Source organism: Phascolarctos cinereus, unplaced genomic scaffold (genome assembly GCF_003287225.1).
Source record: "Phascolarctos cinereus isolate Bilbo 61053 unplaced genomic scaffold, phaCin_HiC Scaffold_726;HRSCAF=1367, whole genome shotgun sequence".
Taxonomy (NCBI): Eukaryota; Metazoa; Chordata; class Mammalia; order Diprotodontia; family Phascolarctidae; genus Phascolarctos; species Phascolarctos cinereus.
This window is the reverse complement of record NW_027556098.1, coordinates 396,071,043-396,094,383: the sequence shown is the minus strand read 5'-3', so window position 1 is coordinate 396,094,383 and position 23,341 is coordinate 396,071,043. Positions and strand designations below refer to the sequence as shown.

At 44.1% G+C, this 23,341-nt stretch overlaps 1 protein-coding gene across 1 annotated transcript; it reads right to left on the bottom strand.

Annotated features, from left to right (window-relative positions):
- Positions 1-8,778: 8,778 nt before the first annotated feature.
- RPL22 (ribosomal protein L22) lies at positions 8,779-20,827 on the bottom strand. The gene is made up of 4 exons (XM_020975172.2): positions 20,721-20,827; positions 18,009-18,113; positions 11,243-11,367; positions 8,779-8,979 (listed from the first exon to the last, which is right to left on the bottom strand). Exons 1-4 carry the CDS (start codon positions 20,730-20,732, stop codon positions 8,835-8,837), a joined length of 387 nt encoding a protein of 128 aa, XP_020830831.1. The 5' UTR covers positions 20,733-20,827; the 3' UTR covers positions 8,779-8,834.
- Between the last annotated feature and the right edge of the window lie 2,514 nt (positions 20,828-23,341).

Genomic DNA, 23,341 nt, shown 5'->3' with positions numbered 1-23,341 from the left:
ACAACCTAGCATACTGGTCTGCTTATAATCAATGTTTAATAACTAATGTAAGTTGAATTGAAAGGAGGAATTGGGTGTGCCACATCCCACTTTGGGGAACCATTGCTTTTCTGAGGTTTTCAATACCTACCTTCACAAGCCTGGGTGGCAGTTTAATTCAAGAGACAATTATTAAGCACCTGCTATGTACAGGGCACCGTACCTAAGTGCTGGACATTCGAAGACAAAAACACAGAACAGTTCCTGCTCTCAAGAAAACTTACATTTTACTAGAGAGAAGTGTTTAACATGCATAAAAATAAGTAAATTCAAGTCGTTTCAAGAAGGGGCACAACCATAGATCTATAAGAGACCTCACCCTCCATTTACAAAGGAAGAAACCAAGGCTTAGGACAAGTGAATTGTCCAAGACACAAGGGCTTCAAAGAGAAGATTTGAACCCATAGCCTCCGATTGCAAAGCTAGGGTTTTTTTTTTCCTGCTATACCAGTCTACCTCTATGAAAAAGACAGGCCTACTGTAAAAGGTGACACCTGACCTGGGCTTTGAAGGAACCAAGGAGAACACTGAGGAACAGAAGTGGGAGGGGCAGCTAGGTGGCACAGTGGAGAGAGCTCCGGCCCTGGAGTCAGGAAGACCTGAGTTCAAATCCAGCCTCAGACACTTGACACTAGCTGTGTGACCCTGGGCGAGTCACTTAACCCCAATTGCCTCACAGAAAACAAAAAAGTCTATAAGTGGGAAGTGGAATGTTGTATAGATGGAGCTGCTAGCAGGCCACCAGGATAGGAGCAGAGTGTGAGTGAAGGGGCAGCACTGAGAGGGCCTTAAAATGCCAGGCTGAGAATTTCAAGTTCTCTTGTAGAAGCAATATGGAGCCACTGAAGAGTTTTGATAAAAAGGAATGTGATTTGGTCAGACCTGTGCTTTACAAAAATCAATCTGGCAACTATGTCAGATCACAGAAAGGAAAGAGTGAGGCCCAGGGACCAATTAAGGGGCTATTACTAGACACTTGACACTTACTAGCAAGTCACTTAACCCTGATTGCCTCACCAAAAAAAAAAAAAAGGCTATTACAGGGGGCAGCTAAGTGACTAGTGGTGTAAAGAGAATCCTGGAGTAGGGAGGACCCAAGTTCAAATCTGACCTCAGATTCTTAAATAGCTGTGCAACCCTAGACAAGTCACTTAACCTCTATTGCCTCAAAAAAAATTTTTTTAATGAAAAAAAGGTTATTACAACAGTCCAGGAAAGAAGTGATGGGGTCCTGAACAGAAGAGGCTGTGTGAGTGGAGAGAAGGGGCCAGATGCTGCCATAACAGAATCAAGACTTGGAAACTGACTGCCCTCAAATGACAACCTGACTTCCATACAACCTACCATGAACCTTGTCAAAATTAACATAGCAAGTGAAGTCAATGAACACCGAGCAAACATCAAGCATGTACCAGCAGCTGGGAAGAGACAAAATGAAAACTCATCTCCTGTGCCTGCCCTCAAGAAGCTTACAGTCCACCGTAAAGTAGCAAGGACACTAGATCTGGAGTCAAGGGCGAGGGCCCCCCATCCCAGCTCAGGTTCTGACTAGCTACATGGCCATGAGTAATATACTTAATTTCTCTGGGTTTAGTTTCTTCATCTTTAAAATGAGAGGCTTGGACTGCGGAGAATAGATGTGCTAAAGCATAAGGAATGGGGCAAATGTCCTAATTAAAAAAAAAAAAGAGAGAACAGAACTCCCAGCACCAGGAGGAGGTTGCCTTCAATTCCTGTTCTAGAATGTGTCACTAACGAGATGGTTTACCAACAGAAGTGATCACAAAGAGTTGCTGAGACTCCACCGCATCAGGAGTTGGTCATGCTAGGCTAAATCTAATTCCTGTTTTAACAGATTTGCAAAACTAGCGGATGATGGGTCTATATGGATAATGTTTGCATGTTGTCTTCCCAACTAGACTGTAAGCTCTTTGAGGGCAGAGACTGGGGAAACAATTTTTCACCCTGTTTTCCCAGCTTGTTTCTTCACTTCTTTGTATCTTCTGCACTTAGCATAGTACCTGACACATAATAGGTGATTAATAAATTGCTGACTGACTCAAGTGATTTGCCTAGGGTCAGACAGCCAGGATGTCAGGGATAACACTTGAGGCAGCTCTCTGCCACTCTGATATGCTGCCTCTTTTTCCCATGAGTTCAGTGAGAATTTTTTGTTAAAAGAGCAAGGTATTGGGGCAGCTAGGTGGCAAAGTGGATAGAGCACTGGCCCTGGATTCAGGAGGACCTGAGTTCAAATCTGCCCTCCGACACATAACACTAGCTGTGTGACCCCAGGCAAGTCACTTAACCCCACTGCCTAACCAAAAAAGAAAAAAGAGCAAGGTATGTTTTTCATTTTTTTTTGTACCCTCAATGCTTAGCACAGTACTTTTTGCATGTAGTATGGACTGATAATTCTGTTTGGAAAGGAGAGTCCATTGATTGGGGAATGACTGGAAAAAAAAACCTGACATCTTGACATAAGAAATGCCAAATATAAAGAATTCAAATTCAAAGAAATTTGAGAATTTACATAAAGTGACTACAGAGTAAAGTAATAAGGACTAAGACAATAGATGATCCAATGATCACATTAACATAAAGGTAATGAAGAACATTAGAACTCTGATCAATGCAATGAACAGTGCCAACTTGAGTCAAGTCTACAAGTCAATGAGCGTTATTAAGTAAGTGTTAACGATGTGCCAGGCCCTGTGTTAAGTAAGCAGGAGGGATACAAAGAAATACAGAAACAGGTCTCAATTGTGAAGATCTCACGGTGGAATGGAAAGAAGCGGATCCCTTTTGAAAGGAAAGGCATTGGTAGTAAGGGGGATCAGGACTTGAAAGAATGAAGTGAGGACAGAGTCTCTCAACAGAGAGATAGGAGACTAGAGGCGCAGGATGAGGCACGTGTCATCAGATCTGGCCAATGTGTCCAGGAGTTTGGATTAAGCACCGTCCCTCATTATAAAGGAGGGTTATTTTCGTTGGGGGAGGGGAAAATCGGCAACGTAGAAAAACAGTTACTGCTTTAAAAAATTCTCATTAGCTCACTTGATGGCTCTCACCTTGCATTACATCTCTGGGATACAAAGCCCACATTCCTGGGTTAGCCCTAAAGTCCACAGAGAACTTCCTCTTCTCCAATCGATCACCTTGATACTGTGAGCGCTGCCCCATCAAGGACAACGAAATAATCATTGCCCACAAATCTAAGAGCCCAAATCATTGCCCAAAAACCAGAGCCTCTTCTTCCACTCAGTGTCTTCAATGTGAGAATACTGGTTAGGCACAGCGATTTCTCCAAGTCTTTCCTACAGACAAGACCCCACGTGGGGGCAGTTAGCACGGCTGGTAGGGCCACGGTGCAGGCCAATTCCCAAACCTACTGGGACGATAGAAAATAATGACTGCGTGGAGCTATGGAATGACACTCCCGGCCTCCAGGCCTGCAGCTACCACTAATCAGCTACAGAACCGGGGGCTTCAACCTCCAACCCCCTTCTGTCAGGTAGGGGAGACAGGAAGATTGCCAAGGTCTCCTCCGGCTCTAAAATACAGTTGGCATAGCAGGGAATCAGAGCTCTGAAGCCGGAAGAGACCTTACAGGATGTCCACGCTCCCCTCCACACACACTCCATTTTAAAAACGAAGAAAATTAGGCCTAGAGAAGATGACTATCATAGTCGCACAGCAAAGTAACCAAGCCAAGATTTGAACCCAGATCCTAAAGCTCTCTTGTTTATAATGTCCGGCCTCAGGCACTGAGCTCAGCTATGTGACCCTGGGCAATTCACTTAACCTCTATATGCCTCCATTTCCTCAACTGTAAATGGGAACAAATAACATCACCTACCTTGCAGTATTGTTGTGAATATTTGTGAAGCCATGCCTGGCACATGCTAGGTACAATATAAATGCTAATTTCCCCTAATTATCTAGGTGAATAATTGCAAATATTTCCTCATTTGGTCCGAACAATCTCTGTGGGGGTAGATAAGGCAGTTATCACTTCTACTGGACAGATAAGGAAACTGAGGCACAAGTTATTTAGATGGCACATCTAAGAGTCACAAAGGAAGAGTCAGACACAGAACTCAAGTTTCCCAATTCCTACCTTTGTGCTCCATCTACTAGTTATGTAGGGTGGTCCTAAATCCCCCAACTACTCCATTAGGGGCAAAAGTTAGAAAAGAGGTGGGATAGACTTTCTTTCCACTGTATGGCCATCAGGGCCTAGAACAAGTGTTACTACATAAGAGTTCCTTAAGTTGTCGTTGACATAAGCCAAAATTCCAAGGGGTTTTTAACTCAACAAGTGGGCCAGGATGACAGTTCTCTAGTTATCTCACATTTTTCAGTAAATAAACCAAGGGGGGAAAAAACCCACAAAATCACACAATGTCAAGTTGGAAGAGACCTCAGGATGGAAGGACAGTTCTCTAACTTCAACCTTAAATCTACTCCCTATAACTTCTTGGTATGACTCAGTAAGGCTCCCCAGTGCCCTCTTCCATCTGACGGGCCTTCAAAGACTGGAAGACCAGGAACACAACTCCTTTCTTCTTCAAGCTAACCAGTCCAAATTCCTTCAAATGTTCCACATCTGGCAAGGTTTCAAAGTCCCTTGCCAGCCTTGTCACCCTGCTCTACATGTCCTCTGGTTTGCCATATCTTTAATAAAACGTGAGGCCCAGAATTTAATACTGTAGATCTAAAGACCTGAACAAGGAAGAGGGTAGACCACGGGAGCGTCACCTCCTTCATCTGAGGTATTCCGCTTCCCAATGTGGCCCACGATCCCAGAAGCTTTGACTCAAAACGAGCCACTAAGACTCACCAGGCAACATCAGAGGTGTGATTCTAAACCTGACCCTTTTCAGATTTCGTAAATATGTATTATTTTCATTTGCTTACCACTTTTTTTCCACTTACTCCATTGAATCCACAAAGAAGCACAAGTCTGTATTGAGTCCTCTGGGAGGTACACTTCTGGGTAAGCGATCCCTGGCCCTCCAGCTTACGTAGGTAATAATCCCAGTAATGGGCATTAAGAATAACTTCCAGTTTTGAAAGGGATCTTAGTCAATTCCGTGACATGGAAGGATCTGTTTTCTTTAGAATTATCACCATGCTGTTTAGTACCAATGAGGGAAAAACAACCCTATCATTTGACACCAGAAAAGGGATACTCAGAAAAATAAGCATGAAGGCTGAGGATGAACAAATATTAACTTTTAAGAATTCCTCGATGGAGGTCAGCATTTCAGGGTGTTAGCACTATTATCACTCAAGTGACATCCGATGCTTGTGACGTCCTGAGCTGGTGAAGAAATATTCTACAGCCAACTTTGACTACACTGAATATTTTAAATCATGGATTCATGGAACTCGGCCCATAATGCTCCTGTGTATTTCAAACCAAGCAGGACCACCCACCAGCCAACCAGGTAAGGAGGGCAGCATCTCCAAAAACTCAGGGGTCCAAAGTCCACCTTTAGCATAGCCGAAAATCAGCAGTTCAGATTCTCATTCTCACAGGCAGGGGTGCTCCACAGAGAACACTGCAAATCAGTGCTAGCAGCCAAAGTGAGCCTCCGGCCTTTCTGCCGGGAACCCCGCTAAGTCCGATGTTCAAGCGACTACACTGAAGAGAAAGTAAACCAAAAGCACTATCCCGAATTACTGTGCTAGTACCAGCCCTAGCCAACCCCCTTTTTGGGGGAATAAGGAAGTGTCCAACACGTGGCAGGCACTGACTCATAATGGACAAATGTCACTTTCAGAAAAGACATAAGCTATCACATACTCACTTGAATAAGAAATAACTTGGATAACTCCAGGGAACTGAATTTCTGTTGCTGTAGAGACCAATAAATAATCAGTCAAGGAAAGTCACTAAACTATCCCTACCCACTGACCCAGTGATCCTGCTACTGGGCATATGCCCAGGAAGCAGAGCCAAGGGGGAAGAGTCCCACAGGCATCAAAATATTTACAGCTGTGATTTCTGCTGTAGCAAAGACTGTGAAACAGGAGTGGGTGCCCATCTACTGGGGAACTGAATGAACTGTCATATGAACGTAATGGAGCATTACAGTGCCATAAGAAATCACCAATAGAAGGAATTAAAAACGTGGGAAGACTTGTTATGAATAAAGATAAGGAGAAACGAGAGAACGTCGACAATGACTACAAAAATACTGAAACAAAAAATACTGAAAGGCAAACTAACTGCAAAAACCAAACAGACCCATCTACATGCTGAAGAATTGACATCAGCCCCTTCCCTCCACCCAGTAGAAAGCTGGGGAAATACGAGTTGAAGTGAGTTGAAGTTTACACTGATGTGGTCACTGTATCTGCTTCAATGTTGTTACATGGGAGGGCTCAATTGGAGGGGGACTGGTGGGGGAAATAACTGGGAGGAAAGCAAAAGGCATCAAAGGAAATTTAAGTGACACTAGAAGAGACAGCTAAATTCAAGATGAATTGCAATGACCAATCGTGATCAGGATTAAACCCAACGATAAAATACCCCCCTCCTCAGCAGAGGTCACAGAGTCATAGGCTCAGAGCTGAAGGCACCTCCGAGGCCATAAACCCAACTCTCTCACTTAAGAGTTATAGAAGGATCACTCTGGACTCAGATTTGCTCCTGACTGGCTGTGTAACCTTAGGCAAGCTACAACTTCTCTGGCTCAGTTTCTTCAACTTAAAGGGATGGGAAAAGATGACCTCTGAGGTCACAGAGAGGTTAAATGTCTTGCCCAAAGCCACATAAGCAGTAAATGACAGAACCAGGATCTGAACCCCAGGACCTCTAAATCCCAGAATGGAGTAATGCACAAATTGTTAAGATAGAATTGGTTCCAATTATGCTGGGAAATGACTGTAATATAAAAAAAAACAAAAACAAACAAAAGGCAAAAAAATGCAGTCAGGTCTTAAAAAATAGTCCTCGCACAAGAACCATAGCCACATTAGCCACTTTAATATAAAATATGCCTCATTACAAGAGCTCGAAAAAGCATCTTTAAAAAAATCAACGAACTTAGGTCTTATACAAGTTTAAAAATCTGGGATGAGCTTTAATTTTAAAAATTCTTGGTTGCCAATTTTCAACCCAGAATGTTTTTACAACCCCACTAGAAATATCTGCAGACAATGCTTTCTTTAGATAGATGGTCACTGGAACAGGCTATACTCTCACACCTCAATTCTGACATTTCATGCAATTTACTAAGTGTGGCAAAGCCAAATATAATCATTGTGCCATTCAAAAGAAAGACCCATGACTCCCTAAGTTGGGAAAATCCTTCTATTAAGGTAAGAGGAGGACTACAGAAACAATTCTTCTTCGGGAGACATTTATTTACTAACAATGGGATTTGTCTGGGCATTTTCCTCAAATCCAAATACCAGGCTCTCACGTGATTACCTCAACCCACAAGCAGGAGCTAAAGTTGGACACCTCCCAGGTGGGCTTATTCTAGAGCTAGTCTAAACTGATTCCTGGCCACTGGCCCACCACCTCCAACCACCCTGCTGTGCCAGGCAAATGGGCTGCAGGCATTGCGAGTGTTACACATGCAAGCACCCTTAACTGTGAATAGGAGACAGCTCCAGAACTATTCTCCCAAATACTGAAAAATGCTTCTTAAAGTCAATCTCCAAGTGGCCCTTCTGTCTCCCATTGCAATGTCATCAGAATTTTAATTATGTCCCTCCCCATTTCTAATGTCATGTGACAAACTGAAAACCTAACTAGAGACTCAGTCTCCTTCCCAAGGAACATAGGCTTTACTCTATTGGCTCAAGTTTGCCAACTTGCACGGTTATTTCCGTTAGGAAATTTTTATTCTAGAACCAGCCTGGTAGGAATTGCTTCCTGATAACATTTCATAGTTTCCCACATTCTATCGACATGGAGTCTTTCTTTTTGGCCAACAGTACCCAGTGCAGACCACCATTACAGCTGGGTAAACAGGCCTGTTCCTTATCTCTGGCTCCCCCTGCTGGAGGCCACTGTCTGCAGCTGCACAGCAAAAAGAGGATTTTTCCAACAATGGCTATTGACTAATATATCCTTGTACAGACTTACTCCATTTAAATCATACTTTTGTCACACCCCATGCCCAATTCTGCAGGACAGATTGTCATTCAAGATAATGGACTGTCTTTTTACTTTGGATAGGAAAAGGGCTATTCAAAGCAGCTTCCTGTCCAGGTCTAATTTTTCATCAAAAACAGGGAATTCAGCCAAATGCCCGAGGAATTTTTTTGTAAGTACTTTTACTCAAGTAACAGTTTCCAATCTGATTTAAAGGGCTTCAAAGGGAAATCAATTGTTGTTTGTTTGTTTTAATGAACTAAAAGCCCCCAGATTTGTATCAATTGTATATCAATTTCCTTGAGGAAAGAGACAGACAAGACTTACTAATTGAGGGAACCCTTTCCTCCAAAGTCACTAAGTGGAAGGGCTCAAATCTCTGACTGCCTTCTAAGCAGAAGGCCCTTGTCGACCTGCTAAAAGCAGTCAGAATTTGCATCAGGTCCCTGAAAATAACTTTTTTTTTTCCACTTCCAATTTGGCACTGTTACATTCCAAACTGAAATCCCCAAGCAGAAGCAGCTCAGTGTTGATGAGTGCACGGCAGCCCAACCAAAGCCCTTTCCAATTGTTTCCAGTATCCTGTACAATCCACAGTGCAGAAAGACAAGGATAACCACCACTTTGGTTCAAGTTTTATTCAAGACCATATACAAAACATTTCCAGACCCAAGAGGGTTTAATCCTCCTCCTCTTCCTCCTCTTCATCCTGGTTGATCTGGAAGTACCGTAATTCATAACTCTCCTTGCTGTTGGCCACCACCCGCAGCCAATCCCGAAGGTTGTTCTTCTTTAAGTATTTCTTTGTCAGGTACTTCAAATACCTGCAGAGAGAGGATGCTTGGTGACTAGGCCGCACAGCAGGTCACACAAGAGGCAGGCAAGGGCTCTGTGGCAGCCCTCCCCTTCATCACCACACTCACCACATGGGCCAACACCCAGGCCTACATCTTGACATCTGGCCCACCTTGCATGGAAAGCAGAGGGCCAAAACCGGACCTGAGCACCAGGAGACCTCAACCAGGGTACTGGCAGTTCAATTAGCACCAGAAATAAGACTAAAGAGACACAAGGGTAGTCCATCTAACAGGGAATAACTATTATATAGCTTTTAGAGACTGTGGAAAGGAGACATCATGGTCTCAAGCTGATGGGCACATACCCAATGTTAATGTCTTTAATTTATATATCACCCTGTTTTCCAAAGAGCTCCAAGTGATATAGCTCATTGCCCTTACTGTCAATCTTCTTGCAAAAGAGTCAACACTATTTGAGCCATCTCCTAAACAGAATCATATACAGATCCTCTCAAGGCCATTGCCCTGGCATAATACTCCATCTCTCAGGAGTTCATTTATTTGGAGGTTCAATTGGTTTTCGTTCTGACAGTGGCCAAATAAGTCACTACCACTCACTCTGCATACACCTGGTGTTTGTTTATCTTGTCTTAGAAGTTACAGTCTCCTTAAAGGTAGTAACCGGCTTTCTATGTCCAACTGCAAAATGCCAACCATTACAATGCAAAAAGGATCTGCAGCCATTTTAATGAGGAATCTAGTGATGTGACTTCCAGTTTCCACTCTGGACCTTGGCCAGGGGTCCCTTATTGTTTGATGACAGCTCCTTAAATATGTTAAGTCCCCAAAGGTCACTGGAATAAAGGATTTTCCCAAAAGAAGGTGAAAAAGAAAACTCACACTGAGCCAAGAAATCTAAAAATTTTGTAAAAGGTTACTCTATCACCCAATTAAGCTCCTTATTGGAAACGTTGAAAAGGCAAAAAGTAACTCCAAGGTACTGCTTTTCACTGCTACATATACTCTTGCTGCTACCTTCTACATACTGGCAAAGCTCTTCCTGTACTCTAAGAGAGGGGGCAGGAAGGAATGATAAAAGGGTTAGAAAACGAAAAAGATGTTTCAAGAAATTGAGATGGTTACTAAGAGAAAAAAAAGAATGCAAGAAAAGACCAAGAGTGTGTGGACCTGGCTACTATTAATGACTTTCCCTCCTTCTCCATTAAGGACAGAAACAAGCTGAAACGGGTTTAAAATGGAGGAGGAATCAGGTTAGATATACAGGGAAACTTGCTTGTAGCAAAGGGAGGTTGTTAAAATTCTCTCCCTGACAGTCTCAGAGCACTGAAGAGACACACTGCATATCCACCACTGTGGAAGAGAATTTTTGTACCACCAGCCCAGAAGCAGGGCAGGGGGACAAGAAGCCTTGCCATTTCCTCAGGCTCCGTGCTTCTATGTACTGTGCTTTCAGAACAAACACAGGGGAGGCCCTGACTCCAGATGGGCAGCTGATTTTATTTGAGTAAAAAGGAAAACCGTTAGCCTGACGGAAGCTGGAGATGAAAGCAAATTCAAGACCTTCCTACTTATCATTCAGAAAGAAAATATCAACCCAATGAAACCAAGTAACTGATGCTCCCAAAACAACAAAAACAAATGTTACTTTCACCTGGGAGACAAGACACTTTGGGAGGCATCAAATAGGAAGATACATTTTAAAATTCCTGTGCCCTAGTCCCTTTAAGGCTCCCGTTAACACCAGCTCCATGTGATTAGACTCAGGGCAAACTTATCACTGAGATTCAGTTTAAGGATTAAAGATAAATCCTAACACCCCAATTTAGCCTGAAACACTTCAAGGAAAGGTTTCATTTCCAATGAAAAGTGCTAAAAAGGGCAGCTAGTAGCTCTAAGATTTTCCCAAGCTCCCCAGAAGAGACCATGTGTATCTACAAGTCTCCCTACCTCCCCAAAGCTGCCATGCCCCTTCCTCTTTGTCTAGAGTCGCCTTTACAAACCCAATGAGGTCAGCACCAAGGTGCAAGAGCTCCATTTTGCACATCTGAGATGAAGTGCTCATGGGAGACTGGAAAAGTCCAAGGCAGGCTGTCTCCTCTTACCCCACCACTGTGGCTGCTGTTTATTTTCACCCAATCATAAAGCCATTTACCGTTTTGGCAAAGTACTTCCTCTCCCACAGCACCACTGAGCTGTGCAGGGGAACATGAGGCCTGCCCGCTTCTAGGTGTCACTTTCTCACTTCCTCCACTATCACTCGCCCTCTCACCTTTTAGAAAATGGCACCTCTGACGTCACGGTTATCTTACTCTTGCTTCTCTCAATGGTTACGACTCCGCCACCGAGGTTGCCAGCCTTTCCGTTCACTTTGATTCGTTCTTGCAAAAACTGCTCCTGTAAAAATGAGAGAGGGCCTGAGGAGGCTGCCTGGCCACACACTGCAGGCTCACCCTGAGGACTTACCATTTCAGCTCTTTCTCTAGACTCTAAATGCAAGGAAAACACATTCACAAGGGAACTGGGATGCTCCTGGTTTTTTCCAAAATAACAGTGACTATCAGTAATCAGATGAAGTCCTAGAACTTCCAAAATCCAGGACGCAAACAGTACAATTATGGCCATAAAGGCATATTTACAAAACAAACCTGAAGTTATAACTTTTGGTATAATTTGTAGCTAAAATACCAAAACCAATGGCACTGAGATTACTCTTGACTCTTCCATCAGGATTATGTTTTCACCTCCTAGGAGGTGTGGAAGGAGAAGGACACTGAGAAGTTAGAAGGGAAGCACCACCAGGCCACTACCACAAACACTGATGAGGGCCATTAATGACAAGGAGATCTGCAATTAAAACCTAACCTGAACATGAAGCCAGCACTGTCAGTCTCTACTCAGTGCCTCACACCTATGTGCACATATGGCCCTGCTAAAAAGTTTAAAGAAGTCCGTGCATCCTGAGAGTTGGGGCTCATGATCTGCTTGTCAGGGGAACTGACAAGAAGAGATACAGAAGAAATGGAAGGTGTGATCTTTCATGACAACAAAGAAAAGCAATCATCATTTACAAGTCAACTTGGACAAAATGATACAGTACAGGACACACTAGGTAGTGAGGGCATTGAAATATCAGAATACCACTGAGCTTAAAATGGGGACCAGCAAACAACATGCCATTCAGGGGGCAAGGGTTAAAGGAATCACCAGGCTGGATGGAAAGCAGTAATCACGATGGAAGACAATGGGATGGAGTTCAAGCAAAACCACCAGGTCATGTGAGAAAGGGCTGTGAACACTAGAATTTCAAACTGTCTACAACAAGGAGGTAATGTGGGTGGAAGCAATATGATGTTCAAGAAGAATATCAGCAGTTCAAATAATACTAGGTAGCTTTAATATAGCACTTTAAGGCATGCAAAGTACTTTAGAAATACTTTTTTATTTTATCATCACAAGTTATAAACAAAAAGAAAAATAATCAGAGAAGGGAGTGGCTGAGAATGCTGTGGGTACACAAGTTATTTTTGATCAACTACCTCTATTTTTTAAATGACATGAGAACCTGAAAGCAAGGCAAGGACATAGGTGAATCCAAAACGATGAAGGAAACAGATGAATCCTTGATCAGGTCCTCTAGGAAGTGTGTAAATTGGAAGTGAGTAAAACGAACTATTGCAGTTGCCAAGGGAAGATGGTCCTAGGGCAGAGCTAGGTGGCGCAGTGGACAGAGCTCTGGCTCTGGAGTCAAGAGGACCTGAGCTCAAATCCAGCTTCAGACACTTGACACTTTCCAGCTGTATGACCCTGGGCAAGTCACTTAACCCCGACTGCCTCACCAGGAAAAACAATCAAACCAAACAAACAAAAAGAAAGGAAAATGGTCCTGGTACATTAAGGCCCATGTGCCAACAAAAAGGAGCATTTTGTTTTATAAACTACTGTGGCAGAAAAAGAGGATCAAAGAGAGATGAAACCACAGATAAAGATGGACAGAACAGAGACAAGAAAAACGTGCTCAGCTCTTACTTCACTCCTATTTTCTCTGCCAAAGAGAACAGCCAGAACAAAAATAGTTAACAAAGTTGATTACATAAGTAAAGAGATAGAAAAAAAAACTGTATCAATCACACCACAATAGTAAGTTCAAGTCATCTAACTCCACCCCCATCCTAGGAAATTACAAAGAGATGTGATTCTCAAACCATGGTCAGGTAGAAAAAAAGCATAGGTTGTTCTAATTACCAAAAAATAAGAGAGACTGGACCCTGCAAAGTATCATTGATTCCAGGTCAAATCCTGAAACATCACCACTTGTCAACAGGCTTCTAAAAAGGAGAGAGCAGCCAGTTTCACCAGGAGCAGGTCATGCCAAAGTTTCTCTTACTAGACTGGAACATAAAGAACGACAGATTTCGGGAAAGCATTTGCTAAAGTTCCCTGTGTTACCTTCATGTTCTGGGTAGAAAGACGAAGGTTAAACCATAGTACAAGTACTGGGCTGAAGGGCTGGACCAAGGAATGGCCATTAATAGTTTGATATCTCCATGGATCTCTAGCATCTAGGACTATCTTCAGGACACGTACGTCTCTGGCTATATGCCATGTATTGTTCTTATCAGTGATTTAAATGATGCTCATCACACTAACAGATGACACGCAGCTCAAGGGCTCAGTTAAACACAAGAAGTGATAAGAGAGCGGCACGCACCACAAAGGGTTCAACAGGCCAGGGTGCAGACATCTTACACTTGGATTTTAAAAATCAACTTCACAAATAAAAGATAGGGTAAGTGTGGCTGTGTCTATCATTCATCTGAAAAAATCTGGGGGTTCAATGGATTGTAAGCACAATAGGAATCAAAAGTGGGATATGTTAGGGGCAGCTAGGTGGCACAGTAGATAGAGCACCGGCCCTGGAGTCAGGAGGACCTGAGTTCAAATCTGGCCTCAGACCAAACACTTGACACTAGCTGTGTGACCCTGGGCAAGTCACTTAACCCCAACTGCCTCACCCAAAAACAAAACAAAAAACAAACTAAAAAGTGGGACATGTGGTCAAAAATGCATCAACAGAAGCTCAGGACAGAGGCCAAGCAGTAGAGAGTGCACTGATGTGCCTGGAACGCCCTCATCACCTCTGCCAAGAAGGAAGACAACAGGACTACATGCACACAAAGAAATATCAAGTATCTATCAAGTAATACAAAGTAAGAAGGAGAAAGTATTAGCAACTGGGGGGGGGGAATCAAGAAAGACCTGTGATAGGAAACTGAATTGTCCTTTGAAGACAGCTAGGGATTCTCAGAGGCAGGGGAGAGAGGGAAGGAGGAAGGGAGGAAAGAAACAAGTATTTATTAAGCATCTACTACATGACAGGCACAGTGCTAAGCCTCTTTACAAGTATTACCTCATTTGATCCTCACAACAACCTTAGAAGATAGATGCATCCCCATCATACAGACAAAGAGGCAGAGGTTAAGTGACTTGCCCAGGGTCACACAGCTAACAAGTGTCTGAGGCTTGATTTGAACCCCAGTTATTCTGACTCCAGGCCCAGCACTCCAGCCACTGAGCCTCCCAGCTGATGGGAGAGTGCACTGCAGGAATGGGGGCAGGCTGTACAAAAATATGGCGGTCACAGATGGAGTACTGCATAAGGGGAACAGCTGACGGGCCATTCTGAATAGAATGTATGTAAAGGGAAGTGACAGAAAATAAGTCTAGAAAGACAGGTTAGGGTTGAATTTTGGTGGGCTGAAGAGCTGAGTAGTTTGGGTTTTTTCCTAGAGGCAACAAGAAGTCCATGAGGGTTTTCTTTTTTTTTTGTTTTTAGGCAATTGGGGTTAAGTGACTTGCCCAGGGTCACACAGCTAGTAAGTGTCAAGTGTTTGGTCTGAGGTCAGATTTGAACTCAGGTACTCCTGATTTCAAGGCTGGTGCTCTATCCACTGCGCCACCTAGCTGCCCCGAGGGTTTTCAAATTACGCGGGGGAGATGGGTAGAAAGGAACATGGTGAGGTCTGTTACAGGAATATGCAGGGGGCATTTGTGTACAAGATGGCCTGAAGCAGGGAAGAGGCTGAAGGAGACAGACCAAACACGTGGCCAATACAGTAATCCAAGCAAGTGAGATGATGCCCTGAACTAAGCAGAGCCTGTGGGAGCAGAGAAAGGACAGACCTGGGAAATGTTGGGGAGCTTGTCAATTGACAGGATGAGAACTGAGGATAGGGAAGGGAGATGAAGGATGAAGGAAGAGTTTGGGACAATTCTGGGTTGTAAACTTGAGGTCATTTAAAGAATCGTGGTACTTCAAAAAGAAAACAGGAAAATCAGGGGGACAGATGGGTTTAGGAAGAAATGTAATATCTTGTTTTAGATACATCGATTTTGAGTTATTAATAGTCAAAATCCCTGCACAGGTGAACTTATGCAACAGGCAGGTAGTAATTCAAGACTGGAGTGTAGGGTTTTGTTTTGGTTTTTTTTTTAGGCAATTGGGGTTAAGTGACTTGCCCAGGGTGACACAGCTAGTGAGTGTCAAGTGTTTGGTCTGAGGCCACATTTGAACTCAGGTCCTCCTGACTTCAGGGCCAGTGCTCTATCCACTGTGCCACCTAGCTGCCCCGAGACTGGAGTGTAAGAAAAAAATAAGGCTAGATGTATAGATTAGGGAATCGACTATATAGAGTAACTACTGAATATGTGGGAGCTAATGTGAACACTGAGAGTACAGAAAGATAATTGTGGGGGGGTGGGGGGGGAACAGACGGACATCCAGAAGGATAATAATACAAACCCATAGGAGAGGCAAAAAAGAGCAGTATCACAAAAGTCCAGGGAAAAGAAAATGGTCAACAGTGACAAAAACTACAGCTATGTCAAGTAAAATGAGGATTGAGAAAAGGTTATTAGAGAAAGCAGTTTTAGTCAAGTGGTGGGATGGGAAGTCAGACTGTAAGTAATTAAGAAAGAAGGTAAGGAAATAGAGGCAAAGAGGACAGGCCTTCATAGGAATTTGGCAATCAAGCAAAGTCTTCTCAAGTATGGGGAAGACCAGGTCGTGTCTGGAGAAAGGAAAAAGCCAAGGGATAAAGACAAAAAATAAGCAAATGAGTGATTCAGGGAAAGAAGGAGCAAAAGTACAAGTGAAAGGGTTGATCTCAACAAGGGGAAAGAACATTCCATCAGAGACCAGAGTAAAAGGGGAAAATCAGAGAAAGGCAAAGAGAGCTTCTGAGGAACAACAGAGGAAAGAGGACGCTGATGGATGCAAGGACTTCTGCTGAGAATGTGGAGAGGGGTAGGGAGAGAAGGACAGACAGAGCACTGCCTCAGTGGAGTGTGACAGAATTCACCAGGGAAAAATTTATGTATTGCCACGCAAGAGCAGCAAGGACCAGCTGGAATGCATCCTGGAAAAAGGAAACTGCTTGTTCTTCATGACCCCAGAAGGCACAACCAGAAACAACTGGGTGTGATGTGATGGGGCGATAGAAGGACTGAGGGTAAGGAGAAGGGCAGCAGAGAAGGCAGGTTTCAGCTGGAGATAAAAGAAAACATTCCTAACAATTAGGCCTAAAAATGGAACGGACTGTCTACAAAGATCCTATTGAAATAGGTCAAATATTCAGAACTGAAAGGAATCTTAATTCTTCTAGCTGGATTCCCTCATTTGACAGTTGACAAAACAGAAGCTCCTAGGGCAGGGGTGGGGAACCTGGGGCCTCGAGGCCACATGTGGCCCTCTAGGTCCTCAAGTGTGAACAGAAGGATCTGTGAAGTTTGGAATGAATCAAAGGGCCACACCACACTGGTCTCAGAGGCCCCAGGCTCTCCACCCCCCAATCTGGGAGCTAGTGGCTTGCCCAAGGTTACAAAAGCAATAACTGGCAGAGTCAGGATTTAAACCCAGGCAACCACTGTTTCCCTCACTGTAAGTCTTCAAAACAAGACTGGATGACCACTTGTCTGAACAGGGTAGAGATTTTTGTTCTGGTATGGGCTGGATGAAATGGGTTCTCAACTCAACTTCTCAACAAAGACATTCTACAAATTACAAGAAACTATACAACTGTGTTCTATAAAGTATTACTTAAAAATAGGTAAGCCTACAGGTAGAGATTAGGAATCTTTTTTTTTTAAACAAATACTTCTGTTGTAAAAGTTTTCATTTTAACACTAGTTGACTTCCCTGAGATTGATGGTGAGGTAAGGATAAAAAAGGACATTTAAGAGGAAAGGATATTTGGGAGTTTCCTCCATACAGTGTATGTGTGAACTCTCCTCACCAGAGGGTGCAGAAAGCAAAGAGAGACCAAGGAACTGACTAGCAATCTAACAAAGCAGAAATGGATTAATTTCTGCATGGATTTCATTTGTCTAAGTTTCCATGGGGAAAAGGAGGAAAGAGCACAGCAGAGATATAATAAATACCTGAAAGAAACTAGCTCAAAAAGAAGTCAGAAGAACTATAACCGAAGATGGCAGTAGTATTTTAATTCAGAAGATATCAAAATGCGCTCCAAATCACCAAAAACAGTGAACTCTCCTAAGGCTAGTTCACACAGCGTCTCCATGTTCAGTCGTTTTTCAGTCATGTCTGACCCCACTTGGGGTTTTCTCGACAAAGACACTGGAGTGGTTTGCCATGTCCTTCTCTAGTTCATTTTACAGATGAGGAAACTGAGGCAAACAGGGTTAGGTGACTTGCCCAGGGCACCCCGTTAGTAAATGTCCGAGGCCAGATTTGAACTCAGGAAGATAAGTGTCCCTGACTCCAAGCCCTTATCCACTTTGTCTCCATAGCTGAGATACTAATACCTCCAAGCCATCATTTCCAGACAACTCAAGTCCAGAAATTAGCTACTTCAATACCTTGTTTCCTGTCTTTAAAAAAAATAAATTTGCTTGGTCATTAAGATACTTGCTGCTTCTTAAGTCATTTCCAGAATGCAACCCAAACCTATACTTACATACTAAGGGAAAAGTTTATTATAGTTTAAGTAATGAATAGCGTCAGGAAAATAACTTACGAAATTAGCTGCATCCATAATCCCATCTTCCACAGGATGGGTACAATCCAGGGTAAACTTAAGGACTTGCTTCTTTTTTTTGCCGCCCTTCATCATAGATTTCTTCTACAGAAAAACATAAATACAGTCTGTAAGTGGCTAACTTTCAAATACATACTTGGAGGTAGGGGGGAAGCAAATTCCAAAAACTTTGAACTTTAAAAGAGTCAAGCAGTGACTGGTTCTTCCAGTCTAAAGTTCTGACACTCTGTAAAAGAGGAGGGTTACTTCTTACCAAGAGGCTGATGGCCTAAAAACTCCCTGGCATGGAAATATGTGCTGGATTTAGTCAAACCATTCTTGAACTTCTAACTGTACTTTTATTCTGTACACCTTGAATGCTGAGTTGTGGGACAGTGTTATTTCTAAGACCTCATGACTATGGCTGCTTTCTTGCTTCTTTCCTAGCTATGTGATGGAGTTCTGAGGTTGCAGCAACCTACTGCTGTCTCCCCACTGCCCATGAAAACTTCCCACATCCCCTGAACTAAAAGAGATCTCTCCCTCCGTGAATCTGGCCATTGTTCAACTTCTCTCATATAGGTAATAATTTCCTAATGTGGCTATTGGATGTCTATCTGGTTCTGTCCCCCAACTCACCAATCCCACTTGGTTATAACCCCCTAAAGGGCAGGGACTATCCTGTCTTCATCTTTCAATCTCCAGTGACTTGCACATAGTAGGTACTGAACAATTTTGCAACTGAAAAGTAGATTATAGTTTTATAGTTTTTCTCTCTTAATACCCTTCTTAGAGACAGTCTGCTTTTTAAATGGGGTTAATCTTTGACCAGGAGTCCCCTAAGCAACCAATAATAAATAGTATTGCATATACCCCCACCCCCATACACACTCTAGTTACTCAACTTTTTAAACATTCCAAGTAGAAATTTAGCAAGGTTACCTTATGCTTGAAAGACTACGGAAAAAAAAAAACTACGGAAAAATTCTTTCCCTAAGCTCCCTACAATAACAACAGCTAATATTTCTGCAGCGATTACTTTGTGCCCAGGACTGTACTAAGCGCTTCACAGTTATTATCTCAAGTGACCCTCACTACCACCTTGGGAAGTAGGAGGTGTTATTATCTTCCTTTTAGAGATCAGGTTAGAGAAAAGAGGATGACACTCTTCATAAAATTAGGCTGCTCCTCAACGACATTTAGTCAGAGTGCTTAGAGACCCTCTTTTAGAATCACAAAATGTTAAAGAATTGGAAGGGGCCTCTCCAAATCCCCATTAGATTTACAGAGGAAAAAACAAGATAGGAGAGGGTAAGTGCCTTGCCTGTCCATGACCATTAAGTGATAGAAGTAAAGACTGGAACCAAGAGTTGGAAGGCCCATGCCTTGTACCCATCAACTCTTCATTGCTGCAGTCATGACAAACCTAATGATTTTCTTTTAAAATTTCCAATCAAAAAGCAGTTGAGCCTTACTACTCTACTTAGTCTAGGAGGGTATTAATATTAAAGTACTAGAGATCCTACCAACAAGAAATTTAACCTCTCCAGTCACTAGTTTCCAAAGAAAAGTCGACTACATGTGTTCATTCGCTCATCAAATCTGTGCTGGACTCTGGGAGAGATGCACAATTTGCCCAAAACATAGTCCCTGCCCTCAAGAAGCTTACAGGTTAAAACACAAGCACCGAAAAGCAAGGCAACGTTCCCAGGGATACACAAAGCGTTCCTAAAGTCTGAAGGAGGAATTCTGGTTTATTATCCACAATAGAGGGAAGGGAGGAAGATACTAGATTAGCCAAAAGGGACGGGGAAAGGCTGAGGAAATCCCACCTAACGATGCAGGTAGGGCTGCAACTCAGTCCTGCTCAGGGTCACGACGTGGGACTTGAACCTACCTCTTCCTGGCTTCCAGGCACGTTCTCTAACCACACCAGGGTTCATTTATTGGTCACAAAGGTGGGGCCAAATTGCAAACCCCTTAATAAACTAAGGTCAGAAGAAGCCACATAAGCTTCAAGTCCAGGACCGACAAAAACTCGTTTCTTCACATGCTTTCCAGTTTGCAAAACCTCGTCCCATCCCTAAAAACGAGCGCCGCCGTGGAAGAAGTTATTATCCCCATTTTGCAGAGAGGGAAACAGAGGCTCAGAGAAGTTCGGTGACCCGCCCAGAAACCCGCCAGGAGAGTGCTTGGGAACCTCAGAACCCCAAGTCCAGCCCTACAACTCGCACAGAAGGTGCCAGGACGGCGGCCACAAGACGTGCCCAGGACGCAACCGCCGGCTTCCCGACCCCCGGCTTACGAAAAGGTAAACTGAGGCCCAGGAAGCGCAAGCTGAGGCCGGTCCGCCCGCGCGCCCCCCGGGCCACACCCGGGGCAGCAGACCGAGCGTGAGACGCAGGCAGCCCCAGCTCCAGAGGAGCCCCATCGGGCCAGACCCGACACGGCGCCTGCGTGCAGCGGCCCCCAAAGCCGCCCAGAACCCCTGTGGGCGCCAGGCCCCGGCCTCGGCCTCCTCCCCAAGCAGCGTGCAGCAGCCGGGTCCCGCCAAAGAGGAGGAAGCGGCGGCGGCGGTGGCTTGGCCATGCCCCGATCCCCATCCCCACCCATCACCCGGCCCGGGCTTGGGTCGGACCGGAGCCCCCGGAGCCCAGGAGAGAGCGCGGGGCGGCCGCGCGGGGAAGGCCGCGCACGGAGCGCGATACTAACCACGGGCGCCATGGCGATCGTGGAGGCAGAAAGGGACCGCCGAGCATCGCGCAGGCGCAAAACCCTCGGCGAGCACGCCCGGCACGCAGGCTCCAGGCACGCTCAATTCCTCAGTCACGCCCCTGGATTGCCAGGGCTTCCTCCCTGGCCACGGCGATCGGGGAGCGATTTGTCTTACCTGGAATATCTACCTGCCCCCTTCCTTCCGCCGCCGGGAAGCCGGCACGTTCCATTGGAGGAGGAATGGAAGGGGGGAGACCGGGCTTGTGGACTCTTCCATGAAGAACGGGAGGGAACGCCCGAAGAACATGCAAAGGCCCCTCCCCCCTCACTTCTTGGCAGGACTACTTTGTAGAGAGTTTGTATTCACTGACGTGTAAACATGTATCCCTGGTTAAAAAATAAGCCCTTTGAAGGCAGGGACTGTTCCTTCTCTGGAATCGTGATGGCTCATCTCAAAGGCTTCTTGGCCCTCACACACTCCCTAGCTAGGTGTCCATGGGCAAGTCTTTTAACTCCTCTGTGCCGAAGTTGTTTTTTCTGTAAAATGGGGATAATAGGAGCTCCTACCTCACAGGGTTGCTGAGAGAATCAAATGAGATAACATATGGAAAGTGCTTTGCAAACCTTAAAGCTTTCCAGAAATCAATTGATTCATTTATTGATTTAATTAATCAATTTCTTAAGCTCCTATTACTGCCAGGACAGCTAGGTGGTGACATGGATAGAGTGCAGGGCCTGGAGTCAAGAAGATTCATCTTTCAGAGTTCAGATCTAGCTGTGTGACCCTGGGCAAGTCACTTCACCCTGTTTGCCTCAGTTTCCTCAACTGTAAAATGAACTAGAAAAGAAAATAGCAAACCACTCCTGTGTCTTTGCCAAGAAAACTCCAAACGGAGTCTCTAAGAGTCAGAAACAACTGAGCAATAATATTAAGTGCGGGACACAGGGCTAGGAGCTAAGGATACAAAAAGAGGCAAAAATGGGACCTACCCTCCCTAACAATGGGCAAGTGAATAAGCACAAATAAGCTGGAGAAATAGTAAAGAGAGATAGCAAGAGGAGCCGCTGGGGAAGACGAGGAAGGGGCTCCTGCAGAAGGTGGTGCTGGAGCTGAAACTTGAGAGAACCTGGGATATCTAGAGGAGGAGGTGAGAACAGAGAGCCTTCCAGGAATGAGGAACTGAACTGCCCGTGCAAAGACAAGGGATGGAATGTCTTGTGGAAGGAACACTAAATGGGCCTGTATTGCTGGACCACAGAATTCCTGGAGGGGAGTAAAGTGTGAGAAAGGGGCCAGGTTGTGAGAGCCTTGTGAATTGCTTGACCACCATCAACCCAAAGGCTTAGCCTCAGATACTTCCTAACTGTGTGACCCTGGGTAAGTCACTTAACCCTCTATCTGCCTCAGTTTCCTCAACTGTTAAATGGGGATAATAACAGCACTTATCTCACAGGGTTGACATGAGGCTCAAATGACATAATATTTGTAAAGCTCTTTGCCTGACACATGGTAGGCACTTAATAAACATCTGTGCTTTTCCCTTTTCTCCTCCCTCCAGCTCAAGCTTGCCATTACAGATTTCTGCTCTTTGTTGGTCTCCTGCCCAAGCTTAAATTACTTTGTGTTTACTTAGTAGATATTTTGTATTTCCTTTACATGAATGCCCTGAGTAGAATGGAATTTCCTTGAAAGAATAGGGACCATTTCATTTTTGTCTTTGTATCACTATTGCCTAGCACATAGTAGGCACTTAATAAACGCTTTCTAAATTGCATTGAACAGCCTTGGAGTCAGAAGGACCTGAGTTCAAATGTGACCTCAGACACTTTGACACTTACTAGCTGTGTGACCCTGGGCAAGTCACTTAACCCCGATTGCCTCACTAAAAAATAAAAATATTTAAAAAATAAATTGAATTGAAATGACCTCCAGGAATACTTGACTAAAGACTTACAAAGTCACAGGATTGTGGACTTGGAGACCATGGAGTTCAACCCCTATCATTTTATGGATGAGGAAATTGGGGCCCAAAATATTGCATTTTCCAGGGTCACAGAGCTGTTGTTCATTCGTTTCAGTTGTGTGTTTGTGACCCCATTTGGGGTTTTTTTGACAAAGATACTGGAGTGGTTTGCCATTTCTTTTTCTAGCTCATTTTACAGATGAGGAAACTGAGGCAAACAGGGTGAAGTGACTTGCCTAGGGTCACCCAGCTAGTTTCTTGACACCAGGTTTGAATTCAGGAAAATGAGTCTTCCTGACTCCAGGCCCAGGATTCTGTGTAATATGACATCCCTCAACTGCCCGTAAAAGGTAGGATTTGAATCCAAGTATTGGCTCCAAGGCCAGGACAATATCCACTAGGCGAACTAGGCTCATTTCATGGATGACCTACATTCAAGCCCCACCTTGTCACTCTATCCTGCAGACCAGTAAGGGAGTTGGATCAGGTGAACTTCCAAATTCCCTTGCAACTCCAAGATTCTAGCAATCATGACATCTTTCACTTGGAATATTAGACCCTTTATATATAACACATCAAACGACTATGATAATATAAACAAAATTAACCCTAAAATGAAGCCTAATGCAGAAATGACTGATCTCATCCCAGGAA